Here is a 27,500-nt window from a genome sequence, read left to right as displayed (position 1 = left end):
TTGAGAGGGAGAGAGAGAGAGAAGGGAGAGAGAGAGAGTGACAGGAAGAAAGAGAGAGGGGAAGAAAGAGACGTAGAGTGAGGGAGAGAGGAGGAGAGGAGAGAGATAGACCCATCTTCCACTTTATTAGGAACACTGGTAGTCTAATAACCCAATCACATGGCAGCAATGCAGTGCCTAAACTCATCCAGGTGCAGGTCAGACTGAATGTCAAAATGAAGCAAAGGTCTAAATACTTTGACTGAGAAGGGAAAACAAATCCGAGAACAAAATATCAAATTCAAAATACTTGATAAATCAGAAAACAAAATAACAAATCCGAAAAAAAAAACACAAACAAATCCAAAAACAAAATAACAAATCAGGAAAATAACAAATCCGTAAACAAAATATCAAATCTGAAAACAAAATAAATAATCCAAAAAAATCTGAAAACAAAATATCAAATCTGAAATAAATAAATAAATAAAAATAATCTGAAAACAAAATAAAAAATTAAAAATCTGAAAACAATATAATAAATCAGAAAAAAAACCTTAAGCAAATCTGAAAACAGAATATCAAATCTGAAAACAAAATAAAAAAATCCGAGAACAAAATAACAAATCTGGAAAAAAAAAGAAATCCAAAAACAAAATGTCAAATCTGAAAACAAAATAAAAAAAAACAAATTGGGAAAAAAACAAATCCAAAAAGAAAATAAAAAATCTGGAAAAAAACAAGTCTGAAAACAAAATATCAAATCTGAAAAAAATAAAATAAATAAATAAAAATAATCTGAAAACAAAATAAAAAATTTAAAAAATTAAAAATCCAAAAACAATATAATAAATCTGAAAAAAGAAATCCAAAAACAAAATGTCAAATCCGAAAACAAAATAAAAAAAAAAAAAAAACAAATTGGGAAAAAAACAAATCCGAAAAGAAAATAAATCTAAAAAAAAAATTCTGAAACAAAATAAAAAAATCTGAAAACAAAATTAAAAAATTCCAAAAACAAAATAATAAATCTGGAAAAAAAAGAAATCCGAAAACAAAATGTCAAATCCGAAAACAAAATATAAAAAATTTAAAAAACAAATTGGTAAAAAAACTAATCCGAAAAGAAAATAAATCTAAAAAAAAAAATCTGAAACAAAATAAAAAAATTCCGAAAACAAAATAACAAATCTGGAAAAAAAAGAAATCCGAAAACAAAATGTCAAATCTGAAAACAAAATATAAAAAATTAAAAAAACAAATTGGGAAAAAAACTAATCCGAAAAGGAAATAAATCTAAAAAAAAAAAAAAAAATTCTGAAACAAAATAAAAAAATCTGAAAACAAAATAAAAAAATTCCGAAAACAAAATATTAAATCCAGCAAAAAACAAACCTGAAAAGAAAATATATTACAAAATATATACAAAAATATAGTTTTCTGATTTGTTATTTCGTTTTGCGCTCCTCGGCCACCGTGGAATCTTGGTCTTGTTGTCGTCCCAGGTTCGATCCTGAATGCTGATTATCCTGGAGGATCCAGGTTCTCCTCAACACCCACAAACACCACATCTGACCAGATCTGGCTACTCCTAATGTCCGCTCTGTATGTCTGCGTCCGCTGTGTCCAAGTTAGCTGAATCCCCGTGTGGCTGATGAAGGAATGAATGAATGAGTATTCATTAAATAGAAAGGAGTATATAGGAAGATCAAGCGTAATGACATCACTCACCATTCATCTGAGCCAATATCCTAGTCTTTTTAAAACTCATATAAGGATAGTATTCAGGATTTTTATCATCTTTAAAGATTTTAATCATCTTGCACGTGCACCAATTCACACGTTCTGTCTAATGGATTACAGCATATGCTCCTTTTGGCACGACACCCTGTTTACGTACGTTTATTTATTTGGCAGCTGCTTTTATCCAATTATACAGTTCAGGCGTAATGCTGGTGTGTTCAGGGTGAAGAGCCTTTTACTTTCAAGACCAAGAGTGTCTATCTGGCACTCCAGGGATTTGTTGGTGTTTATTAGGTCAGTGTGCTCTTGCTTTATCAAAGCTCATATAACGTTGCTGTTAGGCGGGGCAATAAGCTCCACTTCTGAACCAAATCCCAGTGCTGAGATTTCTTTATTCTTTTTTAATCTACATTCTGTTAGCCTAGTGTATAATTTATCATCAGTTTTAATGTGCATGTGTGCTTCATGTGGGTATGTGTGTGGGAAGAAACAAAAATACACCATTTGTGTTGTTTGTGTTATTAAGTGTCTGTTTGAAATCTTTACTTTTACCAGATAACCTCTGACTGTTGACACTGGAGACTCCTTCCATAAATGCTGGGGGGAAAAAACCCATTAATGTGGAGTTTCTACCAGAGAAAGTTCTAGCAATTGTTTCTATGGAAGTAATAAGACATTACAGCAAGAGTATGAGTTCAATTCAGTCCTGTGGGTGGAAATAGTCGGATGTCTCTAGTCTTGTGGATTAGACACATCTGATTGGTCTTGTGTATTAGAGATATCTGAATGGTCTTGTGGATTAGAGACATCTGATTGGTCTTGTGTATTAGAGATATCTGAATGGTCTTGTGGATTAGAGACATCTGATTGGTCTTGTGTATTAGAGACATCTGAATGGTCTTGTGGATTAGAGACATCTGATTTGTCTCTAGTCTTTTGAATTAGAGACATTTGATTGGTCTTATGGATTAGAGACATCTGATTGGTCTTGTGGATTAGAAACATCTGATTGGTCTTGTGGATTAGAAACATCTGATTGGTCTTGTGGATTAGAGACTTCTGATTGGTCTTTAGTCTTGTGGATTAGATACATCTTTTTGGTCTTGTGGATTAGAGAAATCTGATTGGTCTTGTGGAGTAGAGACATCTGATTAGTCTTGTGAATTAGAAACACCTGATTGGTCTCTAGTCTTGTGGATTGGACACAACTGATTGGTTTGAGCTGCCATGTAGGAGAAAGGAGAAACTCATGTAATCACTTTTTACATCAGTGGTGAGCAGAAAAGCATCTCAGAATGCACAACATATCAAACCTTGCTGAAAATATGAAGAGTTTGATGTGTTACATTTTGGTAGATGCCATTATCTATCTCATTTATACAACTGAGCAGTTGAAGGTCTCGCTCAGGGGCTCAGCAGTGGATACTTGGTGGTCCTGGAATTTGAGCTCACAACCTTCTATCGTCCAGCACCTTAACCACGGAGCTATAACTTCCCCTAAACCTTTTTACTCAAGCGTGTGCTGCTAAAATTCTTGTTCAGCTGTTGTTTCTAAGCTGCTACTTGTAGCTATCATTAACGTAGCAGCTTCTCAAGGCCGGGAGCCGCAGAAGCGTAGTTTTTCCTAGCCCTCTTCTACAAAGATATCTTTTAAATGCTACCAATGAGAGACAGTTATCAGTGAGGTTGTGGCATTATTGTTATTATTATTGGGATTACTGGTAATCTTTTTGTTAAAAAGTCATTTTTAACACGAGTAGTAATGAATTCATAATTATTTCTTTAAAAGAATGCATTTGTCAGCTTTTTTAACACCCAAATTATGAGCGTCAGGTCACGAGACGTTTATCTCACACTCACACAAAGGGGCCGGATGAAGGGACGATGTAATCAGCTATCGGCAATGATTAACATGGAATCGGCGCTAATCCCTGACAGACGAAGGTTTTGGGAGGGGAAATGGACGGAAAAATAATTCGAAACAGTTCATTTAAGCCCAATTAATTCCATCGTTTGGAGGAAATGAGCAGAATTTAGTCGTCTCCGTCGTCTTCTACTCAACATTTCAAATTCAGGCAAAGAATAAGAACAGGATGCAAAGTAGTAGAAAAAAACAGGGTGGTCAATGAAAAACAGGTTGCCATGGCAACCCTGATTAAACAGACGGACACATAAGGGTTAGGCGGAGATCTAAACTTTGTAATTTATAGATTCAATATAATATAATATAATGTAATATAATATAATATAATATAATATAATATAATATAATATAATATAATATAATATAATATAATATAATATAATATAATATAATATAATATAATATAATATAATATAATATGTATTCATTTGTTTGTTTATTTATTTAATGATTAAACATATATATTTCTGGATTTTTTATAATTCTTTTATAATTTTTCCATTTCCCATCCATATAGTAAATTATATTTTTTTATTTTAATTTTCATTTATTTTCATTTTTATTTTCAGAATTGGAATTCTATTCTTAGTATATTTTTATTTGTATTTTTTATTGTATTATTATTTTTATTCTGTTCCATTTTTCTTCTTATTTCTTTGTATTTTATTCTTATTCTTATTCTTTTTTTTGACGTGGTCAGTCCATAAAGCATTTCACTGCATTTCTCCCTGTGTCAGGTTGTGTCCCAAATAACATTTGAATTTGATTTTCTCTATATTTAATGTCATGATTTATATTTCCACTATCTAGTGTTCCCTTCCAAAAATGTATTTATTTATTTATTTTTTTATTCATTAAAAATATATTTTCATATTTTTTTCTATATACTTTTTCCATTTCCCATCCATAAAGTAAATTATATTTTATATTTTAATTTTTATTAATTTTAATTTTAATTTTTTATTATTGAAATTCTATTCATAGTATATTTTTATTTGCATTTTTTAAATTATTATTATTTTATTCTATTCCTTTTTTGTTCCTATTTCTTCTCATTTTCTTCTTCTTATTATTCTTTCATTTTTTTTGCCACGAACAGTCAATAAAACATTTCACTGCATGTCGCCCTGCGTCCCGAATAACATTTGAAGTTGATTTTAATGTTGATATAATTGTTGTTTCGATGGCTTCCAGGCCTTGTTCATCCCGAGCGCTCGACATCCTTTGTGTCTAGACTCTATATTTAATGTCATTATTTATATTTCCACTATCTCTAGAAGGTTCCCTTAGTCTGGTTCCTCTCTAGGTTTCTTCCTCATGCCGTCTAAGGAATATTAAGAATACAAGTCTTCATATGGATTTCTGTAAAGCTGCTTTGTGATGATATTTATTATTAAAAGCTCTATACAGACAAAATTGACTCAAATCTCAAATCTCTAGAAAGCACTGACAGGTTAGGAAACACAATTTTCTCAATTTCTTTGTGCATCGATACACAAAACATCAAACCACATATTTAATTTCGCATCATTAGAAAAATATCAATAGTATTGAACAAATCAGATGGGCCTGTCAACTTGCTTTAAAGATTCTATTTAAATTCTATTTACTTATAGGATTTTGGTACGAAACAGGCATGAATATTAACGAGATCATTTGTATATTAACGAGCCCATGATGCTGCTATAGAAAATCCTGAGGCTCTTATTTATTCAGACTCTTATATCTATCTTACATTTATTACACAACCCATGAGTCACTATTTAAAAGAAAAAACACTGTTGGGTTTTTGTCATGATGGATGGAATGATAAAAGCCAGAAATAAACCGAATGGTGTGATGAAGCAGAGATACTGATACTGCACTATTAATATAAGTGGATTATTTTCAGGCCACAGCTTCATATTTCTGTTTTCTGGTTAATACGGAAATGTTATCTATTCCAGTTAACAGTAAGGTAAGCACTTATGTTATAGCACTATATAAATAGTTTATCTGTTTTCCCTATCTCTCTCTCTCTCTCTCTCTCTGTCTCTCTCTCTCTCGCTCACTCACTTGCTCTCTTTATCTCTATATACTTAACTATCTCACCTTTACATATAATCCCTCTTGCTCTGTTCCCTTCTCTCTCTCTCTTTCTCTCTCTCTCTCTCTCTCTCTCTCTCTTGCTCTCTCTCTCTCTCTCTCTCTCTCTCTCTTTCTCTCTTTCTCTCTCTCTCTCACACTCTCTCTCTCTCTCTCCCTTTCTCTCTCGCTCACTCACTTGCTCTCTCCATCTCTATATACTTAACTGCCTCACCTTTAGATATAATCTACGCCCTCTTGCTCTGTTCCCTTCCTCTCTCTCTCTCTCTCTCTCTCTCTCTCTCTCTCTCTCTCTCTCTATCTCTTTCTCTCTCTCTCTCTCTCTCTCGCTCTCTCTCTTTCTCTCTCTCTCTCCCTTTCTCTCTCGCTCACTCACTTGCTCTCTCCATCTCTATATACTTAACTGCCTCACCTTTACATATAATCTACTCCCTCTTCCTCTAGTCCCTTCCTCTCTCTCTCTCTCTCTCTCTCTCTCGCTCTGTGTGTCTCTCTCTCTGTGTCTTTCTCTCTCTCTCTCTCTCTCTCTCTTTTGTTTTTTCTGTTTATTTTATCCATTTATGAGCCCGTGCAAAGCATCCATCATATAAGTACCTGTGAATGAGCTGTTACTATAGAAACGATAACTTAAAAATAATAAATAAAATATAACCCTGCGATATATAAACGATCGCCCGAGTCTCTGTTAGTGAAAATGGATCAAATCCTTCTGACCACTCTGAATCAGCAGTACTGTTGGATAAAAAAAACCCCAAGAGGATAAGGGCAGGTTAAGGACCTTTTTGCTGAAGAGGCCATAAGTGGCAGTCTGCTAGTCGCAGGATTCGAACACACCCCCATTTTAGCAACGAGGCTCCGGCTGCACCACTACCCCGTCTACCAAACCCCTCCTCAGATAACACTGTGGCGCTATCTCAAAAAGTCTGAATCAGGTTTTAATATAAGGCGTATCACGACCTGTCAATCACAGGCGCACAATATTTAATCCTACGCTCACAGTGTGGTATTGAGTCCGGACTCTGCAGCAGTTAGCAGATCCGAAACCTTTTGTTCTCTATTGTCTAAGCATTTCATTAAAGAGCATGAAATATTGCTGTGTTTATGCACGGTGAGTCTGAGCGTTTTTTCGGACGCCGTGTGCGCCTCGGCGTAAGGCGAATGTGAGCCGAATCGAATCGGCCGAGGAATTATTATTCCGCGCAGGCCTGCTTTCTGCCAGTCGCATATTTGGCTCAGCGTGTAAAAAGGAAACTCTGCAGCAGAGAGAGGTCAAAGGTCACCCACAGTCACAGTTGCTCTATTCAAAGCCCGACGAGAGCCATCCAAAACACGGGAAGGTCACGGCGCTTCCGTTAACACGCACACTGGTCATCTTTATCCAGTCCCGGCTTTGATTTTGTAATGGGCATGCAGCCTGCGCATTTTAACCGGGCCTGGCATTAATGGAGTGCACTGTGTGTGTGTGTGTGTGTGTGAGAGAAAGAGAGAGAGAGATGAGTGGAAAAAAAAAATGAGACGAATGAAGTGCTAGAGAGAGACGGAGAGACACCGAGGAGGAATGTGGAGTGTATTTGGGGTGATCTGTGCTGTGGAGGAGGCTCTTTACATGCTGCCAGGGCATGAAGCTGGGCACAATCAGTGTCTTTCAGTTTCTCTTTCGCGCACACTCACTCCTTCACTTACAGGCCCACACACTCTTTGATTCACACAGCTATAAACACACACACACACACACACACACACACTCAAACATAGTTACACATGCTCATGCTTAAAAATGCACAAGCACACAATCACGCTAGCCATTTAGATCTTATCAAATTCATTTTTCCAGTCTCACACACCTAAAGAAATAACAGGTTCCTGGTCTATATTTCCATTTCTGTCATTTAGCAGACGCTCTTTTAATCTTATTTTGTACAACTGAGGGTTAAGGGCCTTGCTTAAGGGTCCAGCAGTGGCAGCTTGGTGGACCTGGGACTTTAAACTCACAACCTAGTGATCAGTAGCCCAACACCTTCACCACTAAGTTACCACATGTGACCGAGGATCCATGAGCAAAGGTTTTTTTAAAGGTATTTTAATTCGATCGACCGATTTCTAAATGTTCAGATGTACAAATCACCACCGACAATTCAACAAATCACCAACAATTTCAACATCGCCCATGCTTTCTGATTTAAATTCTGGCAAACTCCAGCTCTAGGTCTAATAACACAATTATATTTTGACCTTTGAATCTCAGATGCTTGACTAAAAACAAAAGAATATATTTTTAAGGAGATATAGAGATTTATTTCTATTTATTTAATATTTTTGGAAGGAGTCTCCAGTCTTCCTCGGGCAACGTGATACGGCGGGTTATCCATTTCGAACGAGGAGCAAAAAATACTCGAGGCAGGTGAGGGAATGAATATTTATAGATTTCTATAAGCGACAGAAAGAAACTTCCAGACTTTACGTACACAACTTTCGCGGATGCTCCGCATGGGCTTATAAATGGATAAAAAATAATCAAATAACGAGAGAGAGAGAGAGAGAGAGAGAGAGAGAACAGACAGACTTGATAGCTGCTATAACATAAGTGATAAGTGGAAGAGATAACATACACTATATTGCCAAAAGTATTCGCTCACCCATCCAAATAATCAGAATCAGGTGTTCCAATCACTTCCATGGCCACAGGTGTATAAAATCAAGCACCTAGGCATGCAGACTGTTTTTACAAACATTTGTGAAAGAATGGGTCGCTCTCAGGGGCTCAGTGAATTCCAGCGTGGAACTGTGATAGGATGCCACCTGTGCAACAAATCCAGTCGTGAAATTTCCTCGCTCCTAAATATTCCACAGTCAACTGTCAGCTGTATTATAAGAACGTGGAAGTGTTTGGGAACGACAGCAACTCAGCCACGAAGTGGTAGGCCACGTAAACTGACGGAGCGGGGTCAGCGGATGCTGAGGCGCATAGTGCGAAGAGGTCGCCAACTTTCTGCAGAGTCAATCGCTACAGACCTCCAAACTTCATGTGGCCTTCAGATTAGCTCAAGAACAGTGCGCAGAGAGCTTCATGGAATGGGTTTCCATGGCCGAGCAGCTGCATCCAAGCCATACATCACCAAGTGCAATGCAAAGCGTCGGATGCAGTGGTGTAAAGCACGCCGCCACTGGACTCTAGAGCAGTGGAGACGCGTTCTCTGGAGTGACGAATCACGCTTCTCCATCTGGCAATCTGATGGACGAGTCTGGGTTTGGCGGTTGCCAGGAGAACGGTACTTGTCTGACTGCATTGTGCCAAGTGTAAAGTTTGGTGGAGGGGGGATTATGGTGTGGGGTTGTTTTTCAGGAGCTGGGCTTGGCCCCTTAGTTCCAGTGAAAGGAACTCTGAATGCTTCAGCATACCAAGACATTTTGGACAATTCCATGCTCCCAACTTTGTGGGAACAGTTTGGAGCTGGCCCCTTCCTCTTCCAACATGACTGTGCACCAGTGCACAAAGCAAGGTCCATAAAGACATGGATGACAGAGTCTGGTGTGGATGAACTTGACTGGCCTGCACAGAGTCCTGACCTCAACCCGATAGAACACTTTTGGGATGAATTAGAGCGGAGACTGAGAGCCAGGCCTTCTCGTCCAACATCAGTGTGTGACCTCACAAATGCGCTTCTGGAAGAATGGTCAAAAATTCCCATAAACACACTCCTAAACCTTGTGGACAGCCTTCCCAGAAGAGTTGAAGCTGTTATAGCTGCAAAGGGTGGACCGACGTCATATTGAACCCTATGGATTAGGAATGGGATGTCACTTAAGTTCATATGCGAGTCAAGGCAGGTGAGCGAATACTTTTGGCAATATAGTGTATCATAACATACACAACCATAGACAGTGCTGATTGACTGATAAATTAGAATAAAAATAGAATACAGGGAGTTAAAATAAAAATAGTAATTGAATTATTTGTACGGCAGGAAAAGGAAAATATGTAGAAAATATGTATATAAATATGGAGGAATATTAATGGTGTCAGTTGTGTATTATTATAACCAGATAATAATAATAATAATAATAATAATATGTATTAAACTATATTTAAAATAATAAAATAAAATAAATTAAAAATATTTATTTTTCTTAATTTATTTTATTTATTTATTTTTTATGTAAATATATATTTATACCAAATTGCTGTGGTGTAACTGGAATAAAACATTTAACGATTTGTTGTGAGGAAACACTTAAAATAACAAAAAGGAAGTAACAGTTAATCCGCTTCATGCCATCACACCACCCTGTTGCAGAATTTTATTTCTTTTCATTTTTATTTACCAAACCTTCTTGTATGTTTAATCCTTAGAGGGTTTGATCCTTTCTTACAGCATCTTAGTTGTGGGTTTTTGTAATAAACGTTTAAATTGTTCACCTAATTGTTCACAAGCCTTGCTAGCTTCCATGTGTTAATATTATTTAAGCTAAGCACCTGCTTCGGCCTTTATATTGTGTCATCCGAAGTTTTCGGAATAAACAAAATCAAGTGTTTATTACTTTATTACTAAGTACAAAATCCTCCTTCACAGCACCGCCTCTACTGTATTGTATTGTTGTTTGTGTGTCTGCAGAATATGTGTTATGTTATTTTCCAGCCCTGGTGTTTGACACCGCGCTGCTTCGGAGAGAATGTCTAGCTATTCCGTATATGTATGTGATCTTCACAAGTCGAGTTTCCAGATGCAAAACTTTGTTTCAGATTTATAAAAAAAAACAAGCCAAACCACATGCTGCATGTAAGACAAGAGTTCTCACCTCACTAACCACACGAGGAAGGAGATATCTGGGTCTTACTCTTGCACTTTGCTTCGCGTATTATCGTCTCTTTTTCTTTTCCTCTTATAACTCACCATGAAACATCATAAAACAGATGTGTGTTTGTGTGTGTTGTTAATTCTTAAGCACTTTCACCTTCATTAAATATATGTGACATACCACAGATGGATGTATTGCTGATAAAGAGAGCAATATATGATGTATATATACACTGTACACATCAGCCATAACATTAAAACCGCCTGCCCAATATTGTGTAGATTCCATGATCTTGTGATGCTGAAACAGCTCTAACCCAATGTAGCAAGACCTCTGTAGGTGTACTGTGGTATCTGGTACCAAGACTCAGCAGGTCCTTCAAGGATTGTAAGTTTTACAAGACGAGTTAAGACTCATTGTCATTCTTGAATAATTGTGTGACGGGGCATCAGAAGAAGCCTTTATTATCACCACACATACATTACAGCACAGTGGAATTCATTTCTTCATATATCCCAGCTGAGGAAGTTGAGGTCAGAGCGCAGGGGCAGCTATGATACACCGCCCTGGGAGCAGAGAGGGTTAAGGTCCTTGCTCAATTGCCCAACAGTGGCAGCTTGGCAGTGCTGGGGCTTGAACCCCTGACCTTCTGATCACCAGCCTTATCCGCTTGAGTCACTACTGCCCTGTAGTTGCATCAATCTGTTCAAAGAGGTCACAGCCATTAGACACTGCTGTCATGAAGAGGGTGTATTTGGTCTGCAGCAGTGTTTGGGTAGGTGGTACATATCCACATGAATGCTAGGATCAGCAGAACGTTGCCCAGAACATCATGCTGTTTCTGCCAGCTTTCCTTCCTGACGTAGTGATAGCTGAGTGGTTAAGGTGGTGGACTACTGGTCAGAAGGTTGTAAGATTGACCAGGTCTACTAACCAATACCCTTATCCCTAAGTTAAATTGTAAGTCACTCTGGATAAGGGTGGATGCCAGAAATATAAATTTAGTGGACACTTTCTCAGTGTTTTGGGTGGGGGGGGACCTTAAGCAAGGCCTTTAATCCTTAATTACCCAGTTGTAAAAATGAGATAAGTTGGGGGGATTAGTGGCGCCGTTGGACTATTGATCAGAAGGTTATGAGTTCAAATCCCAGGACCACTAAACTTCTGGTTCTTGAGGAAGGCCCTTAATGCTCAGTTGCTCAGTTGTAAAAATGAGATAAGTTGGTGAGATTGGTGGCTCTGTGGTGAAGCTGTTGGACTACTGGTCAGAATGTTATGAGTTCAAATCCCAGGATCACTAAGCTTCTGGGCCCTGGAGCAAGGCTCAACCCTCAATTTGCTAAACTGTAGAAAACATTCGCTCTGCATAAGGGCATCTGCCAAAATGTCATCATATCACACCACCTTCTTCCATTGCTCCATGCTCTTGATGCTCATCTGCCCATTGTAGGTGTTTTCACACACCAAGCTGTGATGCACTGTGTGTTCTGACACCTTTGTCTCATAGCCAGTATTAACTTTTCCAACAATTTGTGCTACAGTAGCTCGCCTGTGGGATCGAGGCAGACGGCTAGCCTTCACTCCCCACGCACATCAATGAGCCCTGGGCACCCCTGACCCTGTCACTGTTTCACTGGTTGTCCTTCTTTGGGCTGCTACGTACTAAGCACTGCATTTTTTTTTTCACATCACTTTTGAGCAGTGACTGTACACTTGCTGCCTAATAAATCCCACCCCTTGACAGGTGCCATGGTAACGAGATCATCAATGTTTTTCATGTCAATGGTTTTATATATACATATACACACACACACACATAAGAGAGAGACTTACAGTGAGAGTGAATATGGATAGATCGAAACACAAATGATGGATTGATGCATGCATGAAATAATATGTGCTTTCAGAGGCTGACTAGATGGCTTGATGGATGAATTAATGCCTGCTTTAAGAGAGTGACTATATGGATGGATGGATAGGAAGGAAGGATGGAAGCATTAGTGGAGTGGGATGAAATGATGAATGGATGAATTTATAGATATATGTATTAAAGAATGGATAGATGGAAGATGGATGGATGCATAGTTGAGATATATGGATGGGAATTGTCAGGTGGTTAGATGGATGGATAGATGGATGTACAGGTGGGTGGATGGGTGGATAAATGTACAGTTGGATTGATGTCTAGAGGTACGGGTCACTGGATGGATGGATGGATGGATGCATGGTTGGATAGATGGAGGTACTCATGGGTGGATGGATGAATGGATGGATGGATGAGTGGATGCATTGTTGGATAGATAGATGGATGTAGAGGTAGTTGGATGTATGGATGGATGGATAGATAAATGGAGGTACTCAAGGTTGGATGTATGGGTGGATGGATGAGTGGGTGAATGGATGCATTGTTGGATAGATAGCTGTACAAGTGGTTAGATGGATGGATAGATGGATGAACATGTGGACGAATGAATATGTGGTTAGATGGATGGATAGATGGATGGATGCATGCGTGTGTAACTGGATGGATAGATGGTTAGACAGGTGGATAAATAGATCAATAGAGAGCAAATATAAGAATGAATGGCTGCACAGATGGATGACTGAATGTGAATGACTGAATATGGGCTTCTCCGTCTGTGTGTATGTGTTTGTCTGCATGAGTGCTTTGTGGTGTGTGTGTGTGTGTGTGTGTGTGTGTACTTTTTTGAGTGTGTCCTTGGCGTGTGTATGTGTGTAAGGGAACAGAGTAACATCCTCCTAACAAATCCTCTATTGTTTGATTTTGCACACACACACACACACACACACACACACACACACACACACACACACACACTGCTGGTCCATGGGTCTTTCTGCCAAATTTGCAAGCGTTCACTACACACACACACACACACACACACACACATTCTCTCTCACACACTGCAGCTATTCCTGACTCCTAATTGCTGTATTTTAAAAAGACACCATTTTAGTGAAAGGCAATTGCTATTAATTGAGAACAAGCCGATGTTATTTCCTGCTCTCCGTGGCTTCTGTGTCCTTACTCTCTCTCTCTCTCTCTCTCTCTCTCTCTCTCCTCCGCCTCTTCATTATTTCAGAGATGCGTACATTTTTGTTCCACCTGCCAATAATGGTTTCCTCCCAGCGTCACACACATTTCCCCCCAATTACAGCATGTGACCCCTACACCCAACACCACCCCCACCTCCCCCTAAAGAGACACACATACACACACGCACACACACATACACACACACACACCCCTCCTCCACTCCTCCACCCGTCCGGCCATTCATTACCTCTCCTCCTCTCTGCATTCAGTGTGTCTCCAGCACACCTCCTCTATTTCCTCTTCTGTTTCTTTCTCCATCACTCCTTCTGATTTTCCATCTGTCTCTCTTTCCCTCCTTCCATCACTCTTTCTTTTACTTCTGGCTGTCCCTTTCTATTTCTCCATCACACCATCATCGTCTTCAGGCCCTCTTCCTCCATCTCTTTGTCCTTTCCTATCTTTTCTGCACCCTCTTCTTTCTCTTTTCCCTTCTTTTTCCCCACTGTATATTTCCTCCATCTTCCCTTCTATTCCTTTTCCATTTCCTTTCCTTTTCTTTCTTTCTTTCTTTCTTTCTTTCTTTCTTTCTTTCTTTCTTTCTTTCTTTCTTTCTTTCTTTCTTTCTTTCTTTCATCCTCTATCTATATTCCCTGCCTTGTTCTCTCCTTCTATTTCTCTTATCCACACTTTTCTCCATCTTTCCATCACTTTACCTCTCTCTGTTTCAGCCACACCTCTTTTTCTTCACTCCATCCCTTCCTCCATCTTTCTTTTGTTAGTTTCTTTCGTTTTTGCATTGTCTCTCCCTATTCCTCTTATCCTTCAATATCCTTTCATTACTCTTTATCTACTTCTCTCATCTTCTCATCTCTCACTCACTTTCTCTCACGTTTCCTCCATTTTCTTTCATTTAATCCTTTTCTCAATATGTCCAGCCGTCTCTACCTCATCCACTTTACCTATGTCTTTCCGTGCCTTCTCATCATCTCTCTCTCTCACTCTCTCTCTCTCTGTCTCTTCGTCCTCCTCCTCTTCCTCATCTGTCTAGAGTATGTGATGGAGGTTCTTTGTGAAGGTGATTAATATTTTATGAGCAGTTTGATGAAGCTCTTCACTGCTGGCCAAACACTCCCAGCTGAGCTCGTCCTCCGTCTCCCACCAGGGAGCCGTCCAGCCCACTGCCCCTGTCACTCTTTCTCTCTCTCTCGCTCTCTCACTTACTCTCTCCATCTCTATGTACTTAACTGCCTCACCTTTACATACAAGCTACTCCCTCTTGCTGTCGTCCCCTCTTCTCTCTCTCCCTCTCTCTCTCCTTCTCTCTTTCTCTCTCTCACTCACTCACTTGCTCTCTTCATCTCTATATACTTAAGTATCTCACCTTTACATGTATTCTACTCTGTCTTGCTCTATTCCCTTCTCTGCTCTCTCTCTCTCTCTCTCTCTCTCGCTCTTTCTTTTTCTCCCTCTTTCTCACTCACTCTTGCTCTCACCATCTCTATGTACTTAACTGCCTCACCTTTACATATAATCTACTCTCTCTCTCTCTCTCTCTCTCTCTCTTTCTCTCCCTCTCTCTCTCTCTCTCTCTCTCTCTCTCTTTCTCTCCCTCTCTCTCTCTCTCGCTCACTCTTGCTCTCCATCTCTATAGACTTAACTGCTTCACCTTTACATATAATCTACTCCATCTTTCTCACTTCATCCACTCTCTCTCTCTCTCTCTCTCTATCTCTCTATCTCGCTCTCTCTGATTCCCCTCCACACACACACACACACACACACACACACACTAGTAGCAGGTTAACATGACTTCCTCAGTTTGGATCCCTTCCCTTCTTTCCATTAAAAACCTATTAATGGAACGCCATTTGGTGTTTTTTTATTTGAACAAAATATGTTTTGTTGTTGTTGTTGTTGTTTTGTTTTTTTTTTTATATAAAAAAACCTGTTTGTTTCTGAAAATTTGACATCGTGGGAAATTCATCACAGCTGCGTCCCATTAGACAAACAGAGTCCAAAGGGATGCGCGATAATCTATTAAATCCGACACGTTTCGGGTTCAACGCTGTTTCGTGTCTAATGTCAAATCGAGGTTTAACGAAGGCAAGGAATGTGCCAAAAAACCATCTGCTTGCTGGAGCTGCGGCGTACGGGAGGGGTGTGAGTGTCAGAGCATGCCTAGTTTTACATTCACACCTGAGATAAGGACAAATGATTATTTATTTATATATAAATAAATTTATATATATATATATATATTAGACCACTGCAATGTTAATAAATGAGTAATAAACCTGTTATTGTACATAATACATGTAGCATACATGCACATCATTAATATTAATATTATTGTTATTAGAAAGCAATTATTATTATTAGTATTATTACTACTACTATCTAAGAGGAATTACTTCAAAGTCCCACAGATAGGGTTATTATATTTTTTTGGGTGGTGGTGGTGGGGGTTGTCTCCTAGGTAACCCAGGCAACAATCCTCAGTGGGATAGATGCACAGATTCTGCTGTAGGTTATTGACCTTAACATTGAACACATTGCGGTTGTTGTGTTTTTTTCCCTCTCTCCCCTTTTGCTCTCTTTACCAAATCCTTGTAAGCCACCTGGCTTTATGTAGCAGATTTCATATAACAAAAAATGAGAAGACAAGAAACGGGATGGGGGGGGTGCAAGGGTGTGGCCCCATGGCTGACACAGGGTGTAATAAACATTATGTACCTTTGTATCACTGAGATTCTGACACGTTGTTCATTTTTGCATAAAGGAACCACGATCAAATGGTCACTAATGAAATTCTCTGATCCATAAATATTCAATAACAAAGGCAACCGTGTCCTAGGCACGATTAGGCGTAGCCACCCACGTCTCGTCTAGAAAGCTGTTCAGTTCTGTATTTTCGGCATCGTGTCATCTCGGGTCACTGTCGGCTCATGTATAATGATCACGTTTGTTTGTTGGTTTAGATTTATTCTCACTGTTCTTAATGTGATGCATGCACATCATCTTATCTTAAAATTTATGACCATATCTATCTGATGGTCTGGATCTCAGTAGTTTTGGAAGGTTTATTTGTTTGTTTCTACCTTTGTGCAGTGATCATCTCAGTAAAATTGTGATCCCTGGATATTTTGAAATAAGCATGAAAAATTCATGAAATAAAGTAATAATAATAATAATAATAATAATATATAATAATAATATTAATAAAATAATATAATAATATAAATAATAATAATAATAAAATATTAAAGGGCGATGATAAGCATGAGCCTTTTAAATTAAATCACACACCCGCTCGCGCACACACACACACACACACACACACACACACACATCAGTTGACAGTTTGCCATAAAAAAATAAAAAAATCCAGAGAATTGTGGCTGTAATAAAAGTCTGGAACTCTTCCCCAGAGAACAATGGGCGTGGTTTTTGGACTTTAAATACACGTGTTCGAGATAAGGACAATTGAGCGGCGAATTTGCATAGCCCGCCCCTTCTACTGTCGAAAGTCCCGCCCAGACGCACGAGGCTCCGCTCGGCTCGCCTTGCCTCGCGCTTCCCTTCTCGCTCTAAATCTCAACCGCCGTCGAAGCGCACGAGCCCAGTCCGCGCGCGCACGCGATGGGATTCCTGCGCTTTGTAAGAGTTTGGAGTTTTCTCTCAAGCGTTTCGGAGTTTTAAGAATAATATTAAATAATATATATATATATATATATTTCAAGAAAGGACGACGCTTCTCTGTTCCTTCGGCGGTGAAGGGAATGAAAACTCGACGGTGCTGATGAAATAAAGTAAGTGCGAGAACCGAGTTTTGTTTGGTCTCGTCGACCGTTATTAACGCTTATTAGCTGGTTTATAACTGTTTAATAACGCGGCGACGTGTTTGTCAGGCTTAAAGACTCCAATAAAACTCGAGTAAAGAAGTTTAAACAAGCGCGAGTTGATAGTAATTTTTCATCTTGTTGCTATTAGTTACGGTGTGTGTGTGTGTGTGTGTGTTTTCTTAAACCTGAAGTGCAACATGACCCTTCTTTCTTTTTGCGGCTTTCGCCTTTTGTCTTGTCTTTTAACCTCTGAATGGAGGTTTGTTAGTGTTTTAGTCACAGCTTTTCCGCCATTCAGACCTGTTAAAGGTGTGCCAGCGCCTGGATTTCCCTTTAAAACACCTCACCTGATAACCGGACCCACTAAAGGAAAAAGAAATGGATTAGTCCCATTTTAGGACGAGCGCGAGCTCCTTTCCTATTCAGCAGCTGCACTGCTGTGCGCGTGTCAGTGTGTGTGTGTGTGCGCGTGCGTGTTTTTATACCCTAGTGTGGACCTGATGTCCCCACAAGGATAGGAAGGTCTCACAGCTTTCTAGACCTTGTGGCTAATGTTTAAGGAAGGTTATAATGAATTAAATGTATTTTTTTTTTTTTTTTTAAATAATTAAAATAGCTTCCATTTTGTTTACTGGGGTTTTGGTGAAGATTTAATTAGGTGTCAGTGGAAGGTCCTCACAAGGATGGCGTGTGTGTGTGTGTGTGTGTGTGTGTGTGTGTGTGTGTGTGTGCTTTCCACTTGAGAAAGTGTGAAAAGGCAGAAGAGCTGTCAACTAATTCAAGAGCCTCTCCATGAACTAAGCTGATCAAACACTACACCAGGCTATAATAAGGTGTTTGGTTTTTTTGTTCTTTGTAAGATCACAGCCCCTGTGATTTTTTATAGGAGTTTTAATTTCATGGAAACTTGTTTTAATTGTGTAGTTTTTTAGTCGCTGTGCGAGACGCCCGGTGCTTTGTGTCTTCTCTCGTCAGGTGTGTGTTCCCTCGTGTCCTCTATAACCCGACGTGTGGCTTCGCATCTTTACTGTTATTTCTTCTGTGTCGTTATTTTATTCTCGTATTAATATGCTCCAGCTCTGTGAGTGTAACCCGTGTGCTTGCTGTTTTTCTTTGTTAGACGCTTTGTCTCGTGATTTATATATTTATATATTTATATATTTATATATTTATATATATAAGTACAAGCAGAATTCTTCAGTAGTCCTGACTTTTCAGTAACGCCTTTCAGCTTGCTCGCTCTGTCAGCATGCATAATTCACTATTGTTTATTTTTTTCCCCCTTTTGTTAGACGCGTTCCCTCTTTCTATATCGGGGGTTTATTTGTTTATTCATCACCGTTAAGGTTTTCACGTGACCACGTCCAGTAAACTTCACAAGTATGACGAGCGGGCGTCGTTTCTAACAAAGTAAGCAGAGTGCACACAGGCGTTTTTGCATGATTTCGTCTGAGCTAAGCCACGGACTGGAATGTTTTAGACACTAATCAGAGAATTACTGGATATTTAATCGTGTATTTGTTCAGTCTCCTTCCCCCTGGGGGGGTTTCGCTTGGTTATTTCTGCTGGTTTATTGTATTAGTCTCCAGGGAGGCGTGGCTGCCCTGTCTCAGAGTAGCAGTTTGCCACGGTCAGAGCTGCCAGAAGTGGAATACGAATCCACACACACATTCGCATGCACACACACACACACACACACACACATGCGCACACACGAATTCCCCTCCGTTACTCTTTTCTCTCTCATGCAGCACCGATGCCTGATTGTCTCTCTTACCCCCGCCCACACACACACACACACACACACACAGATATTCCCTTCACTCTCGCCCACACAATTATACACAACACACCCGCAAACACACACACACTGTCTTGTTATCACTCCATTGTTTGCCATCTTAAACGCCGCCTCCGTTTTCAGGAGCGCCAGGGGTTTTCACCTAGCGTCGCAGCACGTGTTGTGCCGCTAATCTGCTTGTCACACAAACCCCAGACCCACAAATAGCCTTGGCTGTCACTCTTTCCTACTGCTAATTCGAAAGAAAAAAAAACTCTTTAAGGCAAATGCGTTCCTCGTAAAAGTGTGAACATCGTAAACGCGTCTGGGAGCGTTCGACCCCGAGCGCCACATCAAACCCGCTCCGAACCGCAAGTCTGAGGCATGCAGAATAGAGGAAAAAAACACACAGCTGTTTCGCTTGTTTTCTGACATTAAAAACATCCATTACATGGATTAGTGAACAATGCCTACCAGACATCCACAATAACAAACTAATTACGCCTGTTTTGGATGCTTTCTGAAGCCCAGGCCTCGGTTTCCAACAAACGGCATCAGCCTCGTTTCAGCTGTAGGATGAGCAGAGAGCCAAACGCGTATCAAGAGCGGTCTGGACACTTTCAAAAATATAGCGTGTTTATGTGGATTACGGATTTGTTTTGGGGGAATGTGTGTTTCTTGTTTGTTTGGCTCTTACCTTAAAACATTTATAACATAGCTATTACAGTGTGTGCAGCACTTACAAGGGCGTGTCTCTTCAGAGATGCTGTATGTAGAAGCCTATGACACAGGAGTTTTTTCCCTCTTTTTCCTGAACGTGGCACAGCAATGTTGACTTCTCCACTCTGATTGGTCGGATGGTGTTGATTTATTTTCTATAACAGCAGCTCTGACTCTGTAGTTCCTGCTGTAATTCACATGACAGGTTTATATTCATGCGGTTAGTGTTTCCATAGCAACAGCTTATACGGTATAAGATCTATCAAATCTAGGACTATAATAAACAGGAAACGTTTTGTATAATCGCTGATATAAAATGTATTTATTTATCGAAGGAGCCTCTGTTGTCAGCAGATTCGTAATAATCAGTGAGTTGTCTGCTACAGGAAAGCAACACTGACAAAATATAATATATATATATATATATATATATATATATATATATATATATATATATATATATATATAGGCATAACTTTATGAGCACTGAGAGGTGAAGTGAATAAGACTGATGATCTCCTCATCATGGCACCTGTTAGTGGGTGGGATATATTAGGCAGCAAGTGAACATTTTGTCCTCAAAGTCGATGTGTTAGAAGCAGGAAAAATGGACAAGTGTAAGGATTTGAGCGAGTTTGATGAAGAGCCGAATTGTGATGGCTAGACCACTGGATCAGAGCGTCTCCAAAACTGCAGCTAACTCAAGGAAGGAACAGTGGTGAACTGGTGACAGGGTCATAGGCGGAAAGGGCCCATTGATGCACGTGGGGAGAGAAGGCTGGCCCTTGTGATCCGATCCAACAGACCAGCTACTGTTGCTCAAATTGTTAATGCTGGTTCTGATAGAAAGGTGTCAGAATACACAGTGCAGGACGGGTCAGGGCTGTTTTGGCAGCAAGAGGGGGACCAACTTTTATTAGGCAGGTGGTCATAATGTTATGCTTGATCAGTGTATGTGTGTGTATATATATATATATATATATACATAGGAAAGTGAGAAAGTGTAAAGGAGCGAGTGTTTATAGCTGTTGTAGTGCACGCGATAACAGGAGCTAACTTGTTTTATAGCTATTCCAAAACATTTAAAGTAACTATAAATGGTTAAAAGTTTGATATGTTGTACAATAATACCTTAAAAAAGTACATGTAAGTGAATCATTGTGATATCAGTGGAATGAAAAATGAGGGAACATACACGTGAGGGTGGTAGCGTCACAACAACTCGTCATGGATTATTTATCTATAACAGCTTAATTAACTTTTCTGAACATTTTATTTATTTATAAAGTAAAATCAGAACACACACACACTCCAACACACATCAATCTGTGCTGTTTATTATTTTAAAAATAGGGTCATTAACGGCACCAACGTGTTTCTTATCTAATAGCATCTATTAACAATATCTTATTTAAGTTGTAACATTCACATTCACAAAGTCAGACGCATTCAAAGAATTGGATTAGACAGCGTTACAAATCCAATCCAGTATTTCAGGGCGCTATTGATACTCAGCACTCTAGCGTGTGTGTGGGGAGATAACCATGTGTTTGCCATGTAAGTAGGAACTAATAAACCACTCGGCTGGGTTTGTAGTCGAGCTCTCTGTTTATCAGGCTCCATCTAATAATTGACGTTGTAGCACGACTCACAGATGCTTGACAAGGAGGTGATGAAAGCTGATGTGCTCATGTGTGTGTGTGTGTGTGTGTGTGCGCATGCAAAAGTGAGAGGAAGTGTGTTGGTGTGAAAACGAGAGCCGAGGTGATATCTAATAATCATAATCATATGGAAGGATGTCTCCAGATCTTCAGATCTTGGTGTGTTTTTTTTTTCCAGTCTAACAGCTCACATTCAGGGCCTGACATTCAGCACCTAATCAAGATTAAGTGTGCTGCCTTATTGCCGGTAAATGTTAAGTCTTTCTTTTTTCTCACCCGACAGCGCAACTACAATCTTTTTCTTATCGCAGGGAGTTATTAGAACGCCATCCCCGCTCCCCGAGTGCCCATTAAGGGTCATTAGCATCAAAACGAGATGTCATCATCATATTTGTTTATTCTGAGAGGTGATAATTAGCCCGAGCGCGCCGTGATTGGTCGACAGCCTCGAACTGCAGCGATTTTTTTCCCCCTTCCTCTTCCGTTGGAAATTCCTGCAGGAGCCGAATCGCACTCTGCTAAACCGTGTTCACTTCACACACACACTGTCTCTTTCTCACACACACATACGCACATAGGTTCGTACCCAGGGCCTTGGTGATATCAAATGTTGCAAGAAATATTCACACAGGAAGGATGAGGATAAAACGAACAAAGGCGAGATTGCAGCAGTCAGGAAAAGATAACGTTGGAGTCGGGAGTCGGTGGGGAGTAAATAAGGGGGGAAACAGAGACAGAGATACTTCCTCCTGTGATACATTAGGAAAGCTGCACGTACTGTATCGTTTCATGCTGATAAAATATTTATGAGGTTACATTGCAAATCTCGCTATTTTTCTCGCTATCTCCTCTTTCGTTCCCACTTCTAACCAGGGACGTTTTTTTTCTTCTCTTCCTCTCCTCTTTCAGTTTTCTACTAGTTGTGTAGTTTCCCGAGTATTGGCGTCTCCACCCTTTCACCCGCTCCGTGTTGAGTATGGTAATGAGCTCCCTCCATCACATTGAGGTGGTGATTAAACCCCAAGCACACCCCAAGCATACACTCTCCCTCACACACACACACACACACATACACACTTGGTATGCTGACACTCTCATGTTTGGCATCAAAGAGACTTGTAAATCCCAGTCTGCCCCCTTCTCCCCCTCTGTCTCTCTCTCTCTCTCTCTCTCACACACACACATGCTCTCTCTTTCTCACTCCCTCGCTCTTTTTCGCTCTCCTATAATCATCACTGGCTGTCTCTGGAATGAATTCATTGCCCGGAGATGTTCCTCCCGCTCCTGGTGCAGTTGCTGCTGTGTGTGTGTGCGTGTGTGTGCGTGTGTGTGCGTGTGTGTGTTGTATGTGGAATTCTTTGTCTCCCTCTCCAGCAGTTTTTCATGTTTTATTACCAGGTGAAAAATCCCCCCACTGCGTCCCACACGCTCGTGCAGGATACACACTCGTGCACCAGTGCAGCGTGCCCTCTACCCCAGGAGCATTATCTGAAAAAACCTCGGGGCTAATGGGAGATTTGTTGCCATTTAATACAACATAATGCTTCCACAGCTCCCACATTTGAAATCTGTTGATTGTATAAATTGAATTTATGCTAATGGGAAATAAAATTCCGATTTGAATTCAGGAGGAAAGCGTGCGGCGCGAGCTAGCGTGCGGAGTGTCGGTATTCCTGCACCGATCGGTATTTGACAGCTGACAGTAGGCGCTTTTATTGACTCACGATTCCAGCCACATGGGTGGGGTTCATATGGCTCTTCAAATTCAACATGGTGCCCTCCAAAGCACTCTTCCTTCACACACACACACACACACACACACACACACACACACACACACGTGTGCAGACACAGCTTTTACATTTCCAGCTAGAAGTGAAGTACAGGCTTTGTGTAGTGTCCTTCAGCTTTGTGTACCTGTCTGTATGACTGCGTCTGCCGTTAATGGTGTCTGTATGGAACTTCTTTTTTCTTTTTTTAATAGGTCCGAACATCAACCAATCGGAAACCTAGTGCATTTTCCTTAGAGAGCTTAGAGACGCTTAGAGACGCTTGAGCAAAACGTCACTATTAATTTCAGTGCAGAAATTCGCTCGAGCCTTTCGGAGATTAGTGATTAACCTTATTCACCACCAAGTGTGTTATTAAGGTACTCATGTATTTTATTTTTAAACAAATAGGAAAAGTTTGTTTGGTTGTCAGGAGAGTGAGGGGGGCAAAAAATTAAACGAAAACCAAAACAACACAAACGCTATCCATACAGTAGGACGTCAGCGTATTTGCTGCGAATAAAAACGTCTGGACGATAGCGGTGATTTTATTCCGTGTCTGTCTGCCGTAGGATGTAGACGTAAATAGCGTTAACCCCGTGAATCGCATTAGTTCTTGTTAGTGTCAGCTTTCAGCAGCTGGAACCATTGGTACTGAACTGTTGGCCAGTGCTGTTGAGTTTTCTGGTGCCAGAAATGTTAGTACTCTGTGCAGCTGAGAAATTCTCTGCATGTGTGGGATGGTGTGTGTGTCTGTGTTTCCGTTTATCATTGTATGGTGCACCACACACACACACACAGACACACACACACACACACAGACACACACACACACAGACAGACACACACACAGACCATTATAATTGCCCGGATGTCTGTTTCTGAGGGGAAATGGGTGGAATTTTGACAGCACTCTACAGCCAGCTAAGCAACACACCAAAGATGAGCTCTCTGCAACACACCACTGACCAGAAGAGAGAACGAAACGAGAGAGCCTAGGGAATGAGTAGGCGTAACCGCGGAGTCAAAGGTCAGATTCGGAATCCAAGCCTGTTAAAGGCTTGAAAAAATTCTTCAGAAGCGTTCGGCTCAGCTGCCCCCATTAACCGTGCGCCGTGTCGGAGAAAGCATCCCCGTCATTCAGCAGACTCGAACTCAAGCTTCACCGAGTCTGTTATCACAACGCTGCTGAGCAAAAATCAACCCCCATTTACTTTCCTCCCGTCAAACAACACGGCTCATTCCAAAGTGTAAGGAAGAGCGCGTCTCCCAATACATCCCCCCTCTATCCACCCGCCCTTTTCTTTCAATTCGCCGCACAAAGAAGTTCTGTCACTCAGCCGAGCGTTCGTCTGTGCACGAGAGCGTGTGTGTGCTCGAGAGAGAGTGTGTGTGTGTGTGTTTTCCTCTCTTTCCTTCTCGTATGCCCTGGAACGCTTATTATCATTTAAGAAGAGAGAACGAGACAGTGTAGAGGAGAGAGAGAGAGCGACACACACACACAGAGAGACAGAGATATTGTTGAACGCTGATCGTGCAGAAAACGCTCGTTTCAAATTTGAGCCATGAAATTGGATGTTTTGACAGCGAGCGAGACCCCCTGCACTCTATTTTATCAGCCTTTTGTTCGCTACTCTTTCCTCCCCGGGTTAGAAAGGCACGCACACGTATGCGGGCAGTGGGGATCCAGGAGACATCCTCTGGTTTTGTCGTCTGTTTTGTCTTCTGGCTTTGATTTCATGGAGGATGTTGCAGGCGACACACCCTTTTTTTTTCTTCTTTTTCTCCCCTCAGTAACAGTTCTTAATGTATTTGGCAGGGTGGGGCCTCCTGTGATGGGCTTAGCTCTTGTGTTTTTAAGTCTCGAGTTCTCAGTCAGATTCTGCTACTTATTTTGCAAAATATTCGCAAGAAAAAGCAGTTGCTAATTTTCAGCATATGAATCAAGTGTGATTTTTCCATCTTTTGCCTTTCTTTCTCCTCTCAGAGCAAGTGCAACGAAATTAATTAGGCACAGCAAACTATTTAAGACTGATAGCAGGTGGGGGTTTATTACATCCGTTAATACGACGTCGGGTGCACTTCCGCAGCCTTCTTTCCAGAAAAAGATCTCTTAAAAGTTGTCGGTAGTGAGGGTTAGGTTTTTCTAGCCTTTTGATCCCGTTCATTAATGCAGACCAGTGTGAGCGTCTGCCACCGGGAGGCCAAGGCGTGGTGTGGAAGACGATGTTCCGCCTTCACTCCTTATAAACAAGGTGTCTCACCAATCGCGCAAAGCCCGGGCCTAATTGAAAAGAAGTGGCTAATCTGGCTAGCGTGTCAAACAGGCCTTTCTCTGAGCTGAGGCTTTGAAGAGGGGAGATGAGGAGGTAAAACGTTGTGCATACTGATGGACCTCACTAACTCCACTCTCTCATCTTTCATACAGCAGAAGCAGCAGCAGCAGCAGCAGCAGGCCCCCAAGACTTCTGCTGCTGCCAAATGAATTAAAGATGACTCCTCTCCCCTCCCATGCCTCTCTCTCTCTCTCTCCTTCTTTTTTCTCTCTCTCGGTGTCCTTTGATACCAATTTTTTTTCTCCTTCTGAATAAAATAATGTTCTGCGTTTTAACACAAATTAGTCAAAGTTGTGTCCCAAGCAGGCCTGAAATTCCTCCTAGGTGGAGAAGCAGAATGGCGTCTTATTTCGTGATCGGGTGCCAATACATTTAACCTACAAGCCGGTGATAGAAATTCGTATAAATCCCAGAAGCACCAACTTGCTACACGGGTCATGTGTAAATTAGCACCTTAACGTGAAGTATATACTTCTATTAGCTCCTTCATGCCTCACACTTTAGAGCTTTCTGAACATGAGAGTGTGTTGGATGATACCTGAGCTAGGCTATGGTTTGCGCGCCTGCCCTTTATGAACGAGCGCAGCAGTTGCTTTTGCGTTTCTGGGTTTTAAAGGAGGCAGTTTGATTGAGGCTAGCTGAGAGAGATGCCAGGTCGGAGCTGGGCGTCCTCCGCCGTCTCTCTGAAGGTGGCAGGACTTTGAAGAACAGACGAATCCGTTTGAAGCAGTGAGGCTTTGTGTTGTATGCTAAGGCATTGCAGAACATACTCTCTCTTGTGTGTTTGTGTTAACCAAACTATTGTCTTTTTCGCTCTCTCTCTCTCTCTCTCTCTGTGTTTCTGTATTATTCAATGTCTCCCTCAACAACTGTCCTCCAATCATCCTTCCATGTGTTTCCTTTCTCTTATACTGTACCAAACTTTCCATCCCCATCATTCTCCCCTTTCCCCTGTTCATTTCCTTCCTTTCCGTTTCTATTGTGCTCTTTCTGAATTCACGAAATCTCTTGGTCTGCCCTCGGTATTGCCTTCCTGCTATCCCTGCAACGCTTCCTCTTAAAAAAAACCCTCATTCTTCCTGTCTTGTTTTTCCCTCACTATATTCTGTCTCTGTTTGTCTGTCTCTCTAACAGGTAAGGGGGTGCCATGCCGGCTGCCGCTCCCCTGCTGCTCCTCCATGCCATCTGCTGGTGGCCCTTAGTGCTGTTCCTGCTCTTGCCCCCACTGCCCCTCTTTGCCCTCACCAACCACCCGACCTTCATCTCCCCCCATGACACAAGCCTTAACCACCTTTTACTGGACTCCAGCTCAGGCTGCTTCTACATAGGTGCGGTTAACACGCTCTACCACCTATCACCTGACCTCCAGCTCATATCATGGGGCAAAACAGGACCCACGCTGGACAGCCCCGAATGTTTGCCCCCGATTGAGCCTAAAGACTGCAGCCAGGCACGTCAGACTAACAACACTAACCAGCTGCTGCTGCTGGAGAAAAAGGAAGGGTCACAGGCACAGAGCTTGATTGTGTGTGGCACCGTGCTGCAAGGCATTTGTGAGAAGCGCAGCCTGGCCAACGTCTCCCAGGTGCTGTACCAAACAACCAACCCCGTGGACACACAGTACGTAGCTGCCAATGACCCTCAGGTCTCCACTGTGGCTGTGCTCACTCAGCACAAGGGCATGCGCCTCATGCTCGTGGGACGAGGTTACACCAGCAAAGGATCCGGCGGAATTCCACCAATCACGTTGCGCCGCCTCGAGCAGTCTCATTCGTCTCCCGCGTTCTCACACGAGGAACTGGGCAA

The 27,500-nt window shown here is 40.9% G+C and overlaps 1 protein-coding gene across 2 annotated transcripts in view; it reads left to right on the top strand.

The window, feature by feature from the left end:
• The window catches only part of plxnb3 (plexin B3), a 119,474-nt gene that overhangs the window by 34,690 nt on the left and 57,284 nt on the right, over positions 1–27,500 (top strand). Inside the window, exons 1-2 of one of the 2 annotated variants that reach the window (XM_058389106.1) lie at positions 17,237–17,395; positions 26,829–27,500. The exon at positions 26,829–27,500 is cut by the window's right edge and continues 451 nt beyond it. In XM_058389106.1, coding sequence (XP_058245089.1) covers positions 26,842–27,500 — 659 coding nt within the window. In that variant the 5' untranslated portion in view covers positions 17,237–17,395; positions 26,829–26,841. Of the gene's footprint in view, positions 1–17,236; positions 17,396–26,828 lie in introns of those variants that run through there. The other variant, XM_058389107.1, reaches the window with a different exon arrangement.

The sequence above is a fragment of the Hemibagrus wyckioides genome, linkage group LG05 (genome assembly GCF_019097595.1).
Source record: "Hemibagrus wyckioides isolate EC202008001 linkage group LG05, SWU_Hwy_1.0, whole genome shotgun sequence".
Lineage (NCBI taxonomy): Eukaryota > Metazoa > Chordata > Actinopteri > Siluriformes > Bagridae > Hemibagrus > Hemibagrus wyckioides.
The sequence above is the reverse complement of the archived record's forward strand: the minus strand, read 5'-3'. Positions and strand labels throughout refer to the sequence as shown.